The sequence below is a fragment of the Leuresthes tenuis genome, unplaced genomic scaffold (genome assembly GCF_036924035.1).
Source record: "Leuresthes tenuis unplaced genomic scaffold, fLeuTen1.0.hap1 SCAF_20, whole genome shotgun sequence".
Classification (NCBI taxonomy): domain Eukaryota; kingdom Metazoa; phylum Chordata; class Actinopteri; order Atheriniformes; family Atherinopsidae; genus Leuresthes; species Leuresthes tenuis.
Window position 1 is genome coordinate 770749 of NW_027325374.1, and position 18969 is coordinate 789717.

General features: G+C 50.9%; 1 protein-coding gene across 1 annotated transcript; it reads right to left on the bottom strand.

The window, feature by feature from the left end:
• Window positions 1–1098: 1098 nt before the first annotated feature.
• On the bottom strand, window positions 1099–18696 carry LOC140278872 (uncharacterized). The gene is made up of 24 exons (XM_072373963.1): window positions 18419–18696; window positions 16807–17003; window positions 16668–16734; window positions 15491–15686; window positions 15279–15392; window positions 14991–15184; window positions 14845–14926; window positions 14527–14746; window positions 10692–10763; window positions 10033–10152; window positions 9198–9287; window positions 8666–8732; window positions 8128–8177; window positions 7592–7773; window positions 5918–6175; window positions 5276–5359; window positions 5148–5203; window positions 4105–4249; window positions 3753–4016; window positions 3464–3548; window positions 3240–3355; window positions 2474–2641; window positions 2307–2399; window positions 1099–1832 (listed from the first exon to the last, which is right to left on the bottom strand). Exons 1-24 carry the CDS (start codon window positions 18520–18522, stop codon window positions 1704–1706), a joined length of 3153 nt encoding a protein of 1050 aa, XP_072230064.1. The 5' UTR covers window positions 18523–18696; the 3' UTR covers window positions 1099–1703.
• Between the last annotated feature and the right edge of the window lie 273 nt (window positions 18697–18969).

An 18969-nucleotide genomic window follows, 5' to 3' on the forward strand; every position in this document is an offset into this window, starting at 1 on the left:
TTTTATGAAGAATCTGCTCTCAGTGGCTGTTAGCTCGGCTCCTGCAGCTGTGAACTTTCAGTCTCTCCTTAATGAACACCTGAAAAACACCGTTGCGTTGCTCTTTTTACAGACTTATGCAAAGCTTTTAAGACTCTGGGTCATACTGAAGCAGCGCTGGAAAAGTAACCATCAGCAGAAGGTTTCAGGCCTGCTCCCGGTCAACTCAAATAAATGTCTCAAAGTAAATAAAGTCATTTTGAGGGAATACATCAACGTAAAGGAAAGTAATACAATAAATAAAGAATATAAATACAATAAAGAAAAGGTAACATGAGCTCAAATGAATGCAGGTTCAAATTAAAGATGATAAATGTATTTATTTCCCCATTCTTTAGCGTTACTTTTTTATAAAAAGGGTGTTATAGCAGCAATTATCACGTCTCATTTAACTTTTAGTTTCATGTTACAGGATTATAAAGTCAAATGTCTCTGATAATAATAATAATGATGATAATACGACCTTTTCCACCACGGTCTCACAGCTGGAGGCGATGCTTCTCATCTGGACGTCTGCGCTCAAACAAAGTCTGACCAGAGGTGACCAACAGAATTAATGAGGCAGCTCCACACATACAGTCCGGCTGCAGAGGGACTGAACAAGAGGCCTGATGCCCCACGCTCCCTGAACACCTCCAACAACAGCTTCCATCCTCAGAGAGGGAGGAAAAAAATAAATATGGAGGAAAAAAATAAATATGGAGGGAAAATAAATAAATATGGAGGAAAAAAATAAATATGGAGGGAAAAAATAAATAAATATGGAGGAAAAATAAATAAATATGGAGGAAAAAAATAAATATGGAGGAAAAGATGGAGGAAAAATAAATATGGAGGAAAAGATGGAGGGAAAAAATAAATATGGAGGAAAAAAATAAAGATGGAGGGAAAAAATAAATATGGAGGAAAAAATAAATGAATAAATAAATTCAGAGAAATTCAAAAGTCACATCTTTATTTTAATATTTCACTTTGAAGTCACATACAAGACAAAGAAAGTACACATTCTGTAAAAAAGAAATAAAAATGAATTCAGCTTCTGGTTCAGTTCAGTCTGTGCAGAATTAACTCGTTTTATATCTTATATATATCTTCTCTTCTTTTTATCCTTCAGCCTGCAGCTCAGAGCAGGAGCTGCCGGTGCGTTCAAGGTCCCTCCGATATCTGAACATCAGCTGGAAAGAAGGCTGTGAAAAGTGTAGAATCTGAATATTCTTCCAGCAGTTCTCACCTCTCAGAGAGACGCTGCGGTTCCTCCTGATCGAACCAGATTCTGTAAAATAACGTTCAGTCTGTTGTGCCGGCGGCAGCACAAATAAGAGCCTTTCGCTCTGAAAATGGACCAAAGTCGTGCTCAGAGGCGCCGTGCTGTTCTGCTGCAGCGTTGACGGAGGAACAGGAAACACGAGTTTCTTTAAAAAGTGATGCGAGCGTTAAAGAGGACGAACAGATTCTGTCAAAACACACAAAGACCTGATAAAAGAGGGAAACGGTAAAAACCAGCAGCAACGAGGACCTGAAACAAAACTATGAACAGAATTATGACATCACGCAGGACTGTTAGCGGTCGTTTCCATGGCAACGCTTCACGTGTCCGATTAAAATCAACTCAAAGTGCTGCGAGGCTGCAGGTGCTCAGGCACAGTCTCCGGCTCCACGCCGCCTCACTCCTCCGGGCGCTCGCCGCCGGGCGTCCCGTGCACTCTGAAGCGGTACATGCACGTGTATTCCGGGTGGCCCCAGTTGGACAGAACCTGCACCTCGATGATCTGGAAGAATCCATCGTTCTCCTCCTGAACGGGACGGAAACAGAAGGTTCAGAGAGAAGCGCGACGCGTTCACTGTCTCGCCGTACGGCGGCCGCGACGCGTTCACTGTCTCGCCGTACGGCGGCCCTGACAGGACTGACTGTTTCACAGAGCCGTCACTGAGCCGGTCGCATCTTAGTCCTCGGTGTCAGTAACCACAGGGAGTCGAGGTTTCCATCATATTTCTTATTTTTAACAGCCAACACTGAGAAACTATTTAAAATCGCTCGTCCTGAGGTGGTAAAACTTGATGATTCTTATTTTCCTGCAACAAATATTAAACTTCCCGACTGCAAAGATGACCCTGAACGTTGCAGCAACTCTAAACTAAACTTCCTGTTTAAATAAAGGTTTGAATTTGGGAGCTTTGAACGACTCGGACCTGCAGTAACCGCCTCCATCCGTGTATTTGTGTGTCGATGATGCGTTTAAAAGCAGCTCAGAAAACAGAGGACTCACAGAGGCAGGAAACATCTGCAGCGCTTCTCCATCCTGGTCGTAGGTGTAGGCGCCCAGCAGCTTCCCCCTCTCCTGACTCTCGTCATCCAGACCCTGAACACAATCACAAACACTGAGTGCAGCAGCAACCAAACCGGACGTGCTGCAGCTCGGCGGCGCTCGCTTACGTAGACGCTGAAGTCTCGAGGGGCGCTGCGCAGCGTCCCGCTGGGCGCCAGGGCTTTGGGGATGTGCTCCAGGGTGAAGACGGTGGGCAGAATCATCATGGAGAGCCGAATCACCAGGAAGCCCGTGGAGCCTCTGAAGGCCCAGCAGTTCCCTGGATGGACGTCAGGCTGCAGGAGGACAGAAGCAGGACTGGAGCTGCGTTTACATCCCTATCTGACGCATTATTAAGCTTCTGGGCTTAATGTTCAGTTTGTCGAGCCAATGAAGAGGGAGATCAAATAAATAAAATACTTTGTTGTTTTCATACAAATGTGGAAGCTGAGAAATCCGTTTTTCTTTTCTGCCCATGAATCACCCAATAAGAACCAGGCTGGAAACAATGATTCTGGTCCAGTAACGAGATGGAACCAGTCAGACTAGTCCTGAGCGTTACCTGGGACAGGCGCGTTACCTGACCTGGACCAGGCGCGTTACCTGACCTGGACCAGGCGCGTTACCTGACCTGGGACAGGCGCGTTACCTGGACCAGGCGAGCGTTACCTGGACCAGGCGAGCGTTACCTGGACCAGGCGAGCGTTACCTGGACCAGGCGAGCGTTACCTGGGACAGGTGCGTTACCTGGGACAGGTGCGTTACCTGGGACAGGTGCGTTACCTGGGACAGGTGCGTTACCTGGGACAGGTGCGTTACCTGGGACAGGTGCGTTACCGGGACAGGTGCGTTACCTGACCTGGGACAGGTGCGTTACCTGAGCTGGTGCGTTACCTGGATCACAGCTCGAGGAGACTGGGAGAAGTACCAGAGGGGAACCCCAAACAGGCTGAGCAGGGCGGCCTTCGTCTCGTACGTCTCGGAGCAGCGAGTGCTCAGGATGCTGCCCCCTGCAGGACGAGCGCAGACACACAGCCAACTTCACTCTCAGATGCACCAGGTCTGGTTCTTAAATAAAATCTGCTGTTTCTACAGCAGAAGAACAGTTTGTTTCTGACCTCCAGACTCCAGAGCGTAGTCCGCCAGGCCGGTTCGGTCCTCAGAGAAACGCCGCAGAGCGTCCGTCACCATCGCACGGATGTCCTGGAACACACCGAATATAAAATACCTTCTGGAAGAGAGGCGTAAAATGCACAGAGCTCCAGAGCCTTCGGTTCTGAGAGTCAGAACGTTTGGGACCGGATCAGAAGATCAATAACTCAGCCTGCTTTAAACGGGTTAAAAATGATCATTTTAACTGATCAGTAACGCCGTACTTCGGCACTATCAGGAGCCGAGGACCCTCACCTCCCTGGTCATGGCGGTCCCAGCTGAGGTGGCTCCTCCTTCCGTCTCGTCGCTGCGGCGCCGCTCCAGCTGCAGGCTGATGTTCTGCAGGATGCTGAGCTCCAGGGAGGCCAGCGCCACCTGCAGGTCGGCTGGGCTGACGAACTGCAGCGACAGCCACTGCAGCAGCGACTCCGGGGCGGCGGCGGCGGCGGCGTCTCCTCCGGCGGTCAGCTGGTTGCCGTAGATCAAAGCCCGGACCTCCTCTCGGACCTGATCTGAAATCTGCAGACGAGGCTTTGAGATTTCCTGCTGCTTCAGATCAGAAGTTCTTCTGTGACAGATGTGTCCAGATGTGAGCGTCTTCACTCACCGTCTGCTGGACTCCGTCAAGTTGTCGGCACCAGTCCTGACACGAGGACAGACTCTCCACGTCCCGCCTGACGTCCCCCAACGCTGTCTCCAAACGAGAAACCTCCTCCAGCAAGGCATCATGGGACCGCCGGTCCTCGCCGTCGCTGCAGGAAGTTAGAATGTCAGGCTGTCGCTCCTTCAGCATCAAAACGCTGTTATTTTCCCTTCCTCAGGGTTCTGTGCTCGGACCGATTCTTTTCTCTTTCTACATGCTTCCATTAGGTAACATTATCAGACAGCAGGGCATAAAGTTCCATTGCTATGCTGATGATACTCAGCTGAACTTATCTATGAAACCAGATGAAACCAACAGGTTGGTCAGACTACAAGCCTGTCTTAAAGACATAAAGACCTGGATGACTCAGAACTTTCTGCTTCTAAATTCAGACAAACTGAAGTTGTTCTCTTTGGACCTGAGCGCTTCAGGGAGAAATTGTCCTGTTATATAGTTACTCTAGATGGTATTTCCTTGGCTTCTAGTTCTACAGTGAGGAACCTTGGAGTTATTTCTGACCAGGATCTGTCCTTTCTGATGAAGCTTATAGTTAGGGATGGCTCAGGTGAGCCTGAAACATCCCATAGTTCTGCTGCTATAGGCCCAGCCTGCTGGGGGAGCTCCCATGATGCACCTCTCCTCCCTCTGACATCATTGCTGTCATTAACTTGTGTTTCTCTCTCTCAGCAGGTGTCTCTGGTCTGGTGTTACGCTGCTTGTTGTCCCCTCTTTCCTGTCCTCTCAGCCCCAGCTGGTCCAGGCAGATGGACCCTTCCTGGTTCTGGTTCTGATGGAGGTTTCTTCCTGGTTCTGATGGAGGTTTCTTCCTGTTAAAAGGGAGTTTTTTCTCTCCACAGTCGCCTCGTGAAACTGTTTTACAGTCTCTGTATGAATTTATTGAATTGGACTCATTTGGACTTTATTGAACTGGACTGAACTGGACTTTATCTTTGAAGTGGCCCGAGATGAGATTTGTTAATCAATAAAACCGATCTGAAAGAGGTTACCTGACAGCAGCTGGGAGTGTTTCTGAGCCCGCCGCAGCGTCTCCTTCCGCCTGCACCTAAAACAAACCGCAGCAGCTGAGCCAGCTGTGACAGAACCGCTCCAAACGTGACCCTGAACCGGGTTCTACCTGTGTTCTGGCTGCCAGCGTCTGCAGCTGCAGCTCCAGCTGATCCAGACGAGTCGTTTGTCTGCTCCGCTGCCACAGATCCCGCTGCAGACAGAGAGCGTCAGAACAGCTGAGTCGGGCCAGAAGTTTCTGCTTCTTCTCTAAAACACTTTCAGTGGCGTGACCCGTTTGTGTTGAACAATAAAGCTACACCTGGACTGCACAGTGGACTGGTACCACCTCTGAACTGGGCCAGTTCCCCCAGCTGGGGAACTAATGATAGAACAGATCTGCTGTTCTGTGGTCTGAGGAACACGGAGCCGGCCGGGTCAGAAGGTCGTCCCGTGCTTCCTGAACCTGATAACTGGGCTCAGAGTCCAGAAAAACCAGCTCCGTCCGGTTAGTCCAGGCTGAACCGACCTGATTGGACCTGCAGTGAGTCCGATGCTCAGGAAACTCAGAGTTAACCGATCATTCGGCTCATTTATTGTGTTTAAGCTGAATTTTAGCTGCGTCTGAACGAATTTAATTAGTAAAATGAACCAAATCACAGAAATTTCTATGAATAATCAATAGAAACTCAAGACGATACTTTGTTGCTTTATGGGTTGAAATAAAAAGAGAATTTAAAACCGGGCTCAAATGGCGTGTAAATCTCGTGGCGTTTCTCACCTCCTCCGCCCGCCGGCGGTCCTCCTCCAGACGCCTGCGAAGCCGAGTCAGCTGCATCAGGCCGCTGATCCACGGCTTGGCGCCGCTCTGAGAGGCGAGGAGCTGCTGCTGATGGAGGTCGGCGTGGAGCCGGCGCACCGCTTTGTACCGCTGCTCCACCCGCCGCCCCCTGGCCTCCACCCGCTCCCACAGCGCCATCAGACTCTGCTCCACACGGACGAGCCGATCAGACTCACCCGCAGGAACCTCCTGAGAAGAAAGGAAACCCAGTTCTTCAAAAAGGTCATTTTATTCTCATCCAGGTCTCAACAAAAAATAACAAAAAAACTCCAAAATCTGACCGTCTGCAGAGGTCAGACTGAAGTTTAAAGGGTAAATATTCAGTAAAACTCCTCCTTCCTGCTCCTGGGAGCAGATATCAGGGCATCTGAGGTCACCAGCAGGTGTAAAACTCCCCCAGAACCCCCCCTACTAAGCCCCGCCCCCTCTGCTAAGCCCCGCCCACTCACATCCACCCTGCTGGACGGATGAAGCCAGCTTCTGGTGGAAATGTTCTGCTGTCAGCTGCACTGAGGAGCATGCATCTTCCATCCAGCAGCAGCCTCAGAGGATATAAGAGCCCAGTGGATAAACTATATCTGAGGCTAATGTTCCAGCAGAGTTAGCTAAAGACTGAATGTGCAGCAAACACTTTTCATCCCACTGTTTTAACAACTTGGTCCAGTTCAGCGCTGGACTGAAGGAACTGAGCCACAAAGAGGATCAGTTCCAACTCTCAGAGCCTGAACTTCAGAGCAGGGAAATGGAAGCATCTGAGAAATAACTCCTCATGGTTTATTTACTGATTTATTTCTTCCTTTAGCAGCAGCTAACGCTAACAGCTTAGCTAATGAAATAACTCCTCATGGTTTATTTACTGATTTATTTCTTCCTTTAGCAGCAGCTAATGCTAACAGCTTAGCTAATGAAATAACTCCTCATGGTTTATTTACTGATTTATTTCTTCCTTTAGCAGCAGCTAACGCTAACAGCTTAGCTAATGAAATAACTCCTCATGGTTTATTTACTGATTTATTTCTTCCTTTAGCAGCAGCTAATGCTAACAGCTTAGCTAATGAAATAACTCCTCATGGTTTATTTACTGATTTATTTCTCCCTTCAGCAGCAGCTAACGCTAACAGCTTAGCTAATGAAGATGACGTACAGCAACTTCTAAGGAGTTACTGCTGCTCCTTTCTGAAAGATGAACATTATTGTTCCCACATTACTTTGTTAGCTGAAGCTAACGCTAACAGCTTAGCTAATGAAGATGACGTACCCTAAGCCTAAACTAACGTGTGTTCAAACCAACGTCCTGAACCTCTCTGGGAGCTCGTTGACTTCGGTTCAAACTAATAAAATTCCACGATTGAAACAGTTTTACCAAATATGAACTGAACAGTGAACAGAAGGAGGAGCGTCGACTGAACAGGACAAAACAAAAAACCTTTTTAAGTACAGAAGCTGCGCCCTGCGATGGACGGCTGACCGGTCCAGGCTGAACCCGCCTCTGGCCCCATGGAAAAGGCTCCAGCCCCCCGCCCAAAGGATTCAGCGGGTAATGAAAATGGATGGAAGGACATAAGCTGCAGCCATTCTTTGCTTTGTTTTTGGTTCATTCTGTACCTGAGGCTCAGCAGCTGGACTCTGGAGCGCCGCCGCCATCGGCTCCTCTTCTGCGGAGCGGCTCTGAGAGGGCGAGAGAACGGAGGACAGCGCGGGGGCGTCAGGGACCGCCGCCATCCAAGCTGTGACGTTAACTCCCCGGAGGACCGACTGGAAGCTGGCCGGACCGAACCAGCACAGGCCTGGCAGAGAAAACAGAACATCTGATTTAAGGAACGAGAACGTCCAAATAAAACTGCAGGACCCGCCTGACCCTGGACAGAGTCTCAGTTCCTGCCCGTTTAAACAAACCGACGAATCAGAAGCCAAAGATATGAACTAATACGCCCCAACAGACTATAAAGCAGCACAACTGAGACAGGTGCTCAGGTGGGGGTGCAGAGCTGTGCAGCTCAGCATGATCAGTGATCCCTGGACTGAGCCCTGAGGAACGCCTTCATTACTCTGAGTCAATAAGATCTCATCTTTAAGGATCAATGCAAGTAGAAACACGGAAACATCGAATAAGTTTCAGGAGACGTTCAGAAGGAACTTACTGAAGAGGAGGAGCAGAGGGAGGAGACCGGCGAGAAGTCGGACAGGAAACCTGCAGACAGGAAACACACCTGTGGTCAAACCTGGAGGTTAAACACACCTGTGGTCAAACCTGGAGGTTAAACACACAGACCGTGCAGAATCACTGTTTTCATTCATCAGAACCAGACTTTTTGGGCCTGGACCCACTGAGCTCTGACTTTAGTTTTCTCATCTAATCCTTGAGGTTTGCACCTCTTTAAATCTGTATTTTACCATCTAAATAACTACTTTATCATAATCTGTTGGACGACCGACTTTCCCTTCAGGGATCATTAAAGTACATCCCATAATATCTCATCGCATTAAACTAACAAAAGCTTCTTCCAGGTTAGCTGGGATTCGTTTAAAATGTCAGATTTCAGACGGATTTAAAACAGTCAAACACCTGAGAAACTCAGTTTGATTCATTTTGTTCCTGAGAACATCTCCACAGTCCAGCTCTTTATTCAAAGTCCTAAAAACGAAGGTTTCTCAGAGACATTCTGAGCTCAAACTCACCCTGTCAGGTGGGGGCCGGCGGTCATGTGACGCCATCGCCTGCAGAGCCACCTGAAGCCCGTCTGACCTGCAGACAGAAACAGACTCAGCAGCTGATTAAAGACGGTTTCAGCAGCCGGTCGGGTCAGAACATCTTTGTGTTCATGAGTTCTGACTAAATCAGCCGAACAAGATGCAGAGCGGCCGGTCCGGTCCGGCAGCAGGGACTCATCACGCTGCTTTTATCACAGAGAAGGAAGAAAACTCAGAGTTTTAATCAGGAAACATCTCAGTGAATCTATCCCACAGCTTAAGGTTTCTGTGCACTGAGCCACAGACTTTAATAAAGTATCAACAGCTTCGGACCGGATGACCGAAGCTGTTCAGTAACTTACAGACGGACCAGTTCAGTCGGATCAGCTACAGTTCGCTGTGCATCTTGTTCAAAGGACTGAAACTACAGAGAAAACAGGCGTTCAGCCCTGCATCTAAAAGCTGCTACAGAAAGCAAGAAGCAGCCAATGAGCATCGAGCACACGGCGGCGGCGTTAACCTGCAGAGCGTCCCGCCCTCAGCGAGGCAGAGAAAACGGTCCTGATGAGCGGCCGGAGAGCTGCAGCTGCCCTCTGAGACAGAAGCCAGGCTGCAGGAGAAAGTCCAGCTCGATGTTAGAAGCTGCTAGAAGCTGCTGAAACCGCAGTTATGTGAAGAGAGCCGATGGCTCTGGTTCTGTTGAATAAAGAGTAACTTCACACTCTGAAACGTGCGCTTTAGGGCGACTGAAGGCCAGCTCAGACTCCAGAGAAAGCAGAAACATGTGATCAGAGGCTGGTTCTGAGGTGTCTCACCAGCAGAGGAACAAACTGCTTAAAGAGCAGTAAACATGAACTGAGACTCAAACAGAGTTCGGCTGCGGTTTCTGAGGAGGTTTCAAACAGGATTCATGCTGAGGAAGAACTTTCTTTCCACATGTTTAATGTTTGCAGTGAGCAGAGCTTCATTTTCATTAGTTTCATCAGAGGTGAGACCTTTGGGCCGCGTTCCATATCGGACACCACAGAAGCAGGAGTGCAGGAAGTGGAATGCGGCCCAAAGGTCCGTGTTTGGGTCGCCTGGCGGTGGGCATGTTGCAGCCGGGAGGCTCTACGCTCAGAACCTGTTGGTTCTGCAGGTGTGAAACGAGCCGATCTGATCCAGCGGGTTTCAGTGCATTAAGAGAAGGAAGCGTTCTCTCTGTTCTCAGGCACCAGAACAGAACAGAGAGAACGCTTCCTTCTCTTAATGCACTGAAACCCGTTTAACTACTTTAACCAATGAGACGGCCTGCTTTGCCTCTCTGAGCCCTCAGACTGTGAAGTTACTCTTTATGAGACGGACGGTTGCTTTACTTATTGATCCTGTAAAAACGGCGGCGCTGCAGGTGAGCTCCAACAAACGGGCCGCCACAGAGGAGCAGGAGGCGGCGCCAGGCCCGGTTTTCGACAGCTGCTTCTCCTTACAGTCGTCACCTGGTGGCGGCAGCAGGGGGCTTAGCGGACAGACTCAGACACAACATTACACAAGAATCAGAGCCATAAACGGAGTCTTTGTGGCGCGTTTCCGTGGTTCTGGTTCAGAGAAACCTGCTGAAACGGGCCTTTCCCCTGTGATTGGAACGTTCAGCAGCAGCTTCACACGGTGGACCGGTGCTGATGCCTTCTTATCAACACAAACTGGACCTGAACCGTCCTTCTTCACTCAGAACAAACATCTCTGCAGATAAAACCCTAAACTTTGAACATCAAACAGGATTAAAATCATCTTTAGCTTCAGGTCTCCTGTGGAACAAACTCTGTTAAAGTGCTTAAAACCCTTAAAGTCTGCAGAAAAGTCTGATTCACTCTTTGTAATAAGCTGCGGTTCTGAGATACAGAACCTTACAGAACCTCACAGAACCTCACAGAACCTGTTTTACAGAGCTGTGAAATCTCTCGGTTTGGGAACAGAACAGTTTTGCATTTTAAACTCTGCAGATTCAAACGTGTCAAACTTTCTCTGAAAGACTCACACAGAGATCCGTTGGGAAGCTCCTTCGGGTTCGGCGCCATCGGGCTCATGACTCCACAGCGGCCGGGTCGAGCTGCAACAAAGAGGAGAGAGTCAGGACTCGCCGGCGCTGAAGGACGGCCGCAGCACGCCGTCCTCCGGCTGAGCGCCACCGGAAAGCAGGGGGAGGATTTGCATTTCGCCAGGGAAACAGCCAAAGTGGAGGCAAAGAGTTTGCTTTAGAAGCCCAGCAGGTGAAGGGTGACTCAGGTAAAACATCTGTTTGCTTTAGAAGCCCAGCAGGTGAAGGGTGACTCAGGTAAAACATCTGTTTGTTCTGAGGGAAGCCCAGCAGGTGAAGGGTGACTCAGGTAAAACATCTGTTTGCTTTAGAAGCCCAGCAGGTGAAGGGTGACTCAGGTAAAACATCTGTCTGCTTTAGAAGCCCAGCAGGTGAAGGGTGACTCAGGTAAAACATCTGTTTGCTTTAGAAGCCCAGCAGGTGAAGGGTGACTCAGGTAAAACATCTGTTTGCTCTTAGAGAAGCCCAGCAGGTGAAGGGTGACTCAGGTAAAACATCTGTTTGCTTTAGAAGCCCAGCAGGTGAAGGGTGACTCAGGTAAAACATCTGTTTGCTCAGAGAAGCCCAGCAGGTGAAGGGTGACTCAGGTAAAACATCTGTTTGCTTTAGAAGCCCAGCAGGTGAAGGGTGACTCAGGTAAAACATCTGTTTGCTTTAGAAGCCCAGCAGGTGAAGGGTGACTCAGGTAAAACATCTGTTTGCTTTAGAAGCCCAGCAGGTGAAGGGTGACTCAGGTTAAACATCTGTTTGCTTTAGAAGCCCAGCAGGTGAAGGGTGACTCAGGTAAAACATCTGTTTGCTCTTAGAGAAGCCCAGCAGGTGAAGGGTGACTCAGGTAAAACATCTGTTTGCTTTAGAAGCCCAGCAGGTGAAGGGTGACTCAGGTAAAACATCTGTTTGCTTTGGAAGCCCAGCAGGTGAAGGGTGACTCAGGTAAAACATCTGTTTGCTTTGGAAGCCCAGCAGGTGAAGGGTGACTCAGGTAAAACATCTGTTTGCTTTAGAAGCCCAGCAGGTGAAGGGTGACTCAGGTAAAACATCTGTTTGCTTTAGAAGCCCAGCAGGTGAAGGGTGACTCAGGTAAAACATCTGTTTGCTTTAGAAGCCCAGCAGGTGAAGGGTGACTCAGGTAAAACATCTGTTTGCTTTGGAAGCCCAGCAGGTGAAGGGTGACTCAGGTAAAACATCTGTTTGCTTTAGAAGCCCAGCAGGTGAAGGGTGACTCAGGTAAAACATCTGTTTGCTTTGGAAGCCCAGCAGGTGAAGGGTGACTCAGGTAAAACATCTGTTTGCTTTGGAAGCCCAGCAGGTGAAGGGTGACTCAGGTAAAACATCTGTTTGCTTTAGAAGCCCAGCAGGTGAAGGGTGACTCAGGTAAAACATCTGTTTGCTTTAGAAGCCCAGCAGGTGAAGGGTGACTCAGGTAAAACATCTGTTTGCTTTAGAAGCCCAGCAGGTGAAGGGTGACTCAGGTAAAACATCTGTCTGCTTTAGAAGCCCAGCAGGTGAAGGGTGACTCAGGTAAAACATCTGTTTGCTTTGGAAGCCCAGCAGGTGAAGGGTGACTCAGGTTAAACATCTGTTTGCTTTAGAAGCCCAGCAGGTGAAGGGTGACTCAGGTAAAACATCTGTTTGCTTTAGAAGCCCAGCAGGTGAAGGGTGACTCAGGTAAAACATCTGTCTGCTTTAGAAGCCCTGCAGGTGAAGGGTGACTCAGGTAAAACATCTGTTTGCTTTAGAAGCCCAGCAGGTGAAGGGTGACTCAGGTAAAACATCTGTTTGCTTTAGAAGCCCAGCAGGTGAAGGGTGACTCAGGTAAAACATCTGTTTGCTTTGGAAGCCCAGCAGGTGAAGGGTGACTCAGGTAAAACATCTGTTTGCTTTAGAAGCCCAGCAGGTGAAGGGTGACTCAGGTAAAACATCTGTTTGCTTTAGAAGCCCAGCAGGTGAAGGGTGACTCAGGTAAAACATCTGTTTGCTTTAGAAGCCCAGCAGGTGAAGGGTGACTCAGGTAAAACATCTGTTTGCTTTAGAAGCCCAGCAGGTGAAGGGTGACTCAGGTAAAACATCTGTTTGCTTTAGAAGCCCAGCAGGTGAAGGGTGACTCAGGTAAAACATCTGTTTGCTCTTAGAGAAGCCCAGCAGGTGAAGGGTGACTCAGGTAAAACATCTGTTTGCTTTAGAAGCCCAGCAGGTGAAGGGTGACTCAGGTAAAACATCTGTTTGCTTTAGAAGCCCAGCAGGTGAAGGGTGACTCAGGTAAAACATCTGTTTGCTTTAGAAGCCCAGCAGGTGAAGGGTGACTCAGGTAAAACATCTGTTTGCTTTAGAAGCCCAGCAGGTGAAGGGTGACTCAGGTAAAACATCTGTTTGCTTTAGAAGCCCAGCAGGTGAAGGGTGACTCAGGTAAAACATCTGTTTGCTTTAGAAGCCCAGCAGGTGAAGGGTGACTCAGGTAAAACATCTGTTTGCTTTAGAAGCCCAGCAGGTGAAGGGTGACTCAGGTAAAACATCTGTCTGCTTTAGAAGCCCAGCAGGTGAAGGGTGACTCAGGTAAAACATCTGTTTGCTTTAGAAGCCCAGCAGGTGAAGGGTGACTCAGGTAAAACATCTGTTTTAGAAGCCCAGCAGGTGAAGGGTGACTCAGGTAAAACATCTGTCTGCTTTAGAAGCCCAGCAGGTGAAGGGTGACTCAGGTAAAACATCTGTTTGCTTTGGAAGCCCAGCAGGTGAAGGGTGACTCAGGTAAAACATCTGTCTGCTTTAGAAGCCCAGCAGGTGAAGGGTGACTCAGGTAAAACATCTGTCTGCTTTAGAAGCCCAGCAGGTGAAGGGTGACTCAGGTAAAACATCTGTTTGCTTTGGAAGCCCAGCAGGTGAAGGGTGACTCAGGTAAAACATCTGTTTGACACCACTGTGACAGGAAGGGGGCGGGGCCACAGCTTTACCTCCACGCCTGTCGCCCTGCCTGCTGACCTCTGAGCACCGACACACCTGCCAGGCGTGCAGCAGCGCAGACACGCAGCGGGCCGCCGCCCTCCTGACACACAGCACAGAGCAGCTCAGCCACAGCTGCAGCACATCTGGAAGAGCCCAACCGCAGAGTCAGAGCGAAGCAGGAGGAGCTGATTTACATACAGATTTACACAAATCAGCTGAGGGATTCAAGCCGAGCAGCTGCAGCTCAGCGTCTGATTTCAATATGGGCGGGGCTTAAAATGTGGGCGGGGCTTAAACCTGCCAGGCCAGCTGTTGTAAAATCAAAGCCTCCTGCTGAGGTTCATGTTGGTTTCTGTTCCTTAAAGGTGACATATTTGGCCTTTTATGAAGAACAGAGGGGTGGAGCCTAAAGGTCTGGACACACCTCCTGTGAGCGTCCAGCCAGCAGCAGAGCTGCAGCTTCCAGCTGAAAGGTTCTGTTCAGAGGCCCTGAACCCAGCCGCCTCACCTGCAGCTTCCAGCTGAAAGGTTCTGTTCAGAGGCCCTGAACCCAGCCGCCTCACCTGCAGCTTCCAGCTGAAAGGTTCTGTTCAGAGGCCCTGAACCCAGCCGCCTCACCTGCAGCTTCCAGCTGAAAGGTTCTGTTCAGAGGCCCTGAACCCAGCCGCCTCACCTGTAGTTCCAGCTGAAAGGTTCTGTTCAGAGGCCCTGAACCCAGCCGCCTCACCTGTAGTTCCAGCTGAAAGGTTCTGTTCAGAGGCCCTGAACCCAGCCGCCTCACCTGTAGTTCCAGCTGAAAGGTTCTGTTCAGAGGCCCTGAACCCAGCCGCCTCACCTGTCCTGCGGGCCCGCTCTCTGCAGTAGACGATGCTCGTGTCGGGTTCTGCGGATGATAACTCGGCCTGCGCTGCGCTCCTGCTGCAGTCGTTACAGTAAACCCTGCTGAGCGCCGGGTGTTTGGCGCAGCCTGAAGCCGTCGGAGGGTTTTCCACCACGCTGCAGTCCTCCGCCACGCCGGTGCTCTCTGAAACAGACACAAGGAGTGAGTCCAGCTGCTGCAGACACAAGGAGTGAGTCCAGCTGCTGCAGACACAAGGAGTGAGTCCAGCCGCTGCAGACACAAGGAGTGAGTCCAGCCGCTGGTGCTACAGACACAAGGAGTGAGTCCAGCCGCTGCAGACACAAGGAGTGAGTCCAGCCGCTGCAGACACAAGGAGTGAGTCCAGCCGCTGGTGCTACAGACACAAGGAGTGAGTCCAGCTGCTGCAGACACAAGGAGTGAGTCCAGCTGCTGCAGACACAAGGAGTGAGTCCAGCCGCTGCAGACACAAGGAGTGAGTCCAGCCGCTGCAGACACAAGGAGTGAGTCCAGCCGCTGCAGACACAAGGAGTGAGTCCAGCTGCTGCAGACACAAGGAGTGAGTCCAGCCGCTGCAGACACAAGGAGTGAGTCCAGCCGCTGCAGACACAAGGAGTGAGTCCAGCTGCTGGTGCTACAGACACAAGGAGTGAGTCCAGCTGCTACAGACACAAGGAGTGAGTCCAGCTGCTGCAGACACAAGGAGTGAGTCCAGCTGCTGCAGACACAAGGAGTGAGTCCAGCTGCTGGTGCTGCAGACACAAGGAGTGAGTCCAGCTGCTGGTGCTGCAGACACAAGGAGTGAGTCCAGCCGCTGCAGACACAAGGAGTGAGTCCAGCTGCTACAGACACAAGGAGTGAGTCCAGCTGCTACAGACACAAGGAGTGAGTCCAGCTGCTGGTGCTACAGACACAAGGAGTGAGTCCAGCTGCTGCAGACACAAGGAGTGAGTCCAGCTGCTGGTGCTGCAGACACAAGGAGTGAGTCCAGCTGCTGGTGCTGCAGACACAAGGAGTGAGTCCAGCTGCTGGTGCTGCAGACACAAGGAGTGAGTCCAGCTGCTGGTGCTACAGACACAAGGAGTGAGTCCAGCTGCTGGTGCTGCAGACACAAGGAGTGAGTCCAGCTGCTGGTGCTACAGACACAAGGAGTGAGTCCAGCTGCTGGTGCTGCAGACACAAGGAGTGAGTCCAGCTGCTGCAGACACAAGGAGTGAGTCCAGCTGCTGCAGACACAAGGAGTGAGTCCAGCTGCTCGTTAATCACAGCAGCAGCAGAGAAAAGCTCCACATTTATCACAGAAACAGCCTGCAGCAGAGGCTGAAACCACCAAAGCAGCTTCAGAGCCGCAGCTTCAGAGCCGCAGCTTCAGAGCCGCAGCTTCAGAGCCGCAGCTTCAGAGCCGCAGCTTCAGAGCCGCAGCTTCAGAGCCGCAGCTTCAGAGCCGCAGCTTCAGAGCCGCAGCTTCAGAGCCGCAGCTTCAGAGCCGCAGCACGAAACAGGAAATAACAACAAGTCGGGTTCTTTCAAAGCTCTGAAGTGGTACCAGACACCCTCAGATGTTCCTGGTCAGCGGGCCGTCTGCATTCATTCAGCTTAAAGTCATGTTCAGGCGTCCGTTTGCAGCCTTCTTCTTGTTTTTAAGGTTCAAAAATAGAGACGAATGACTGCTGTTGAGATTTAAACCATTTTAACACGTTGGGCCGTGACCCGGTTCTGTTTGGACTCCTGCAGCTCAGACACTTTACAGCAGAATCAGTTCCATCAGCTCACAGGAAGCTGGACTTCTGACTGAAATATAAAAGCTCTGTTCAGCTTTCAGGCCGTTTTCAGAGACTTTTTCCACAGAAAGTCTCGTTTCTGACCAAAATATTCAGAAATTATTTTATATACACATGAAAATGTGACCTTTTTTCCATTTTTAGAGTTCTTTCACACAATCTGGTGATTTAACTCACATTAGATTTAAGTTCTGAGCTCAGATTCGGAGGCGAGGGGCCATAAAAACGATATAAAACCAGACTCTGCTGCTGGGTTACACAACTGTTTCAGTACAACTTATCGCTTTCACACCAAGTTCTGGATTTAAAGTCACAGATTTTAAAAATAACACCGACAGGAAGTCATTAAACACGACGAGGAGCAGCAGAAACTCGCCTTTCGGGTCCACGTCCTGGTCCAAACCTGAGGAGGAAGATCAGCATTAAAGCGGCTGCTGTTCGCTTTATGAGGAGGAGACAAAGGAGTCGGTCGTACCCCAGAAGCTGCCGACCAGCGTGTTCTCCTGGATGGAGGAGTCGTCCAGCAGGGAGGAGATCAGGGAGGCGTCCGAGGCCACGCTGTGGAGGCTGCTGTCCAGGATCGACGGGCCGGCTGCGTTACGGGGGGTGAGGAGGAGGAGCGACTCGGAGCAGGAGGCCGAGTGCCGCTGGGACTGACGGGACTTCAGGGACCTGCAGGAGGAGGAGGAGGAGGTTAGAGGAGGAGGAGGAGGAGGTTAGAGGAGGAGGAGGAAGAGGAGGAGGAGGTTAGAGGAAGAGGAGGAGGAGGAGGAGGTTAGAAGAGGAGGAGGAGGAGGAGGAAGAGGTTAGAGGAGGAGGAGGAGGAAGAGGTTAGAGGAGGAGGAGGAGGAGGTTAGAGGAGGAGGAGGAGGTTAGAGGAGGAGGAGGAGGAGGTTAGAGGAGGAGGAGGAGGAGGTTAGAAGAGGAGGAGGAGGAGGAGGAAGAGGTTAGAGGAGGAGGAGGAGGAAGAGGTTAGAGGAGGAGGAGGAGGAGGTTAGAGGAGGAGGAGGAGGAGGAGGTTAGAGGAGAGAGGAGGAAGAGGTTAGAGGAGGAGAGAGGAGGAGGAAGAGGTTAGAGGAGGAGGAGGAGGAAGAGGTTAGAGGAGAGAGGAGGAAGAGGTTAGAGGAGGAGAGAGGAGGAGGAAGAGGTTAGAGGAGAGAGGAGGAGGTTAGAGGAGGAGGAGGAGGAGGTTAGAGGAGAGAGGAGGAAGAGGTTAGAGGAGGAGAGAGGAGGAGGAAGAGGTTAGAGGAGGAGGAGGAGGAGGAGGTTAGAGGAGGAGGAGGAGGTTAGAGGAGGAGGAGGAAGAGGTTAGAGGAGGAGGAGGAGGAGGAAGAGGTTAGAGGAGGAGGTTAGAGGAGGAGGAGGTTAGAGGAGGAGGAGGAAGAGGTTAGAGGAGAGAGGAGGAGGAGGTTAGAGGAGGAGGAAGAGGTTAGAGGAGGAGGAGGAAGAGGTTAGAGGAGGAGGTTAGAGGAGGAGGAGGGAGGAGGTTAGAGGAGGAGGAGGTTAGAGGAGGAGGAGGTTAGAGGAGGAGGAGGTTAGAGGAGGAGGAGGAAGAGGTTAGAGGAGAGAGGAGGAGGAGGTTAGAGGAGAGAGGAGGAGGAGGTTAGAGGAGAGAGGAGGAGGAGGTTAGAGGAGAGAGGAGGAAGAGGTTAGAGGAGAGAGGAGGAAGAGGTTAGAGGAGGAGGAGGAGGAGGAAGAGGTTAGAGGAGGAGGAAGAGGTTAGAGGAGGAGGAGGAAGAGGTTAGAGGAGGAGGTTAGAGGAGGAGGTTAGAGGAGGAGGAGGTTAGAGGAGGAGGAGGTTAGAGGAGGAGGAGGTTAGAGGAGGAGGAGGTTAGAGGAGGAGGAGGAAGAGGTTAGAGGAGAGAGGAGGAGGAGGTTAGAGGAGAGAGGAGGAGGAGGTTAGAGGAGAGAGGAAGAGGTTAGAGGAGGAGGAGGAAGAGGTTAGAGGAGGAGGTTAGAGGAGGAGGAGGGAGGAGGTTAGAGGAGGAGGAGGTTAGAGGAGGAGGAGGAAGAGGTTAGAGGAGAGAGGAGGAGGAGGTTAGAGGAGAGAGGAGGAGGAGGTTAGAGGAGGAGAGACGCCCGCTGACCTGTTGCTCCTCCAGCTAACTCCTCCCACACTGAAGGAGGCGCTGCTGTGAGGTAGATTGCGGTCCAGCAGGCCGTCATCGAGCCGCAGGCTGCGCCGTGACATCACTGCCGTCGGTTGCTCCCTCTCAGAGTCGGACCCCGACGAGGAGTAGCTGGATCTGGGGGGAAGGAGCAGAGGAGGAGTCAGAGGGAGGAGTCAGAGGCAGAGGGAGGAGTCAGCGGCTAAGGGAGGAGTTAGAGGCAGAGGGAGGAGTCAGAGGCAGAGGGAGGAGTCAGAGGGAGGAGTCAGAGGCAGAGGGAGGAGTCAGGGTTGTAGCTCCTCTGAGCAGCTCTGCCCCCTACAGGTCAAACAGAACCAGCTCAGTGGGTTTCCCTGGTTCCTGACCCAGGGCAGCACCAGTTTCAGAAACAGAACCACAGAACCACGGTTATTTCAGCGCTGGTTCTGACCTCAGAGGAACCACAACAGGTCAACTCTGCAGTGAAATGTGGACAGAAAGCCACCGCTGACACAGCTTATAGTTAGGGATGGCTCAGCTGGGCCTGAAAC

What these genes read in the sequence shown, in the direction of transcription:
- LOC140278872 (XM_072373963.1), bottom strand. Translation starts at nt 18,522, where the DNA reads ATGTCACGGCGCAGCCTGCGGCTCGATGACGGCCTGCTGGACCGCAAT. An exon ending in GGGCGGAGGAGGTGAGAAAC is followed by an intron (nt 5,360 to 5,917) that starts GCCACGAGATTT and finishes CTCTGTCTGCAG; the next exon opens with CGGGATCTGTGGCAGCGGAG. An exon ending in CTCGAGACTTCAGCGTCTAC is followed by an intron (nt 2,400 to 2,473) that starts GTAAGCGAGCGC and finishes GATTGTGTTCAG; the next exon opens with GGTCTGGATGACGAGAGTCA.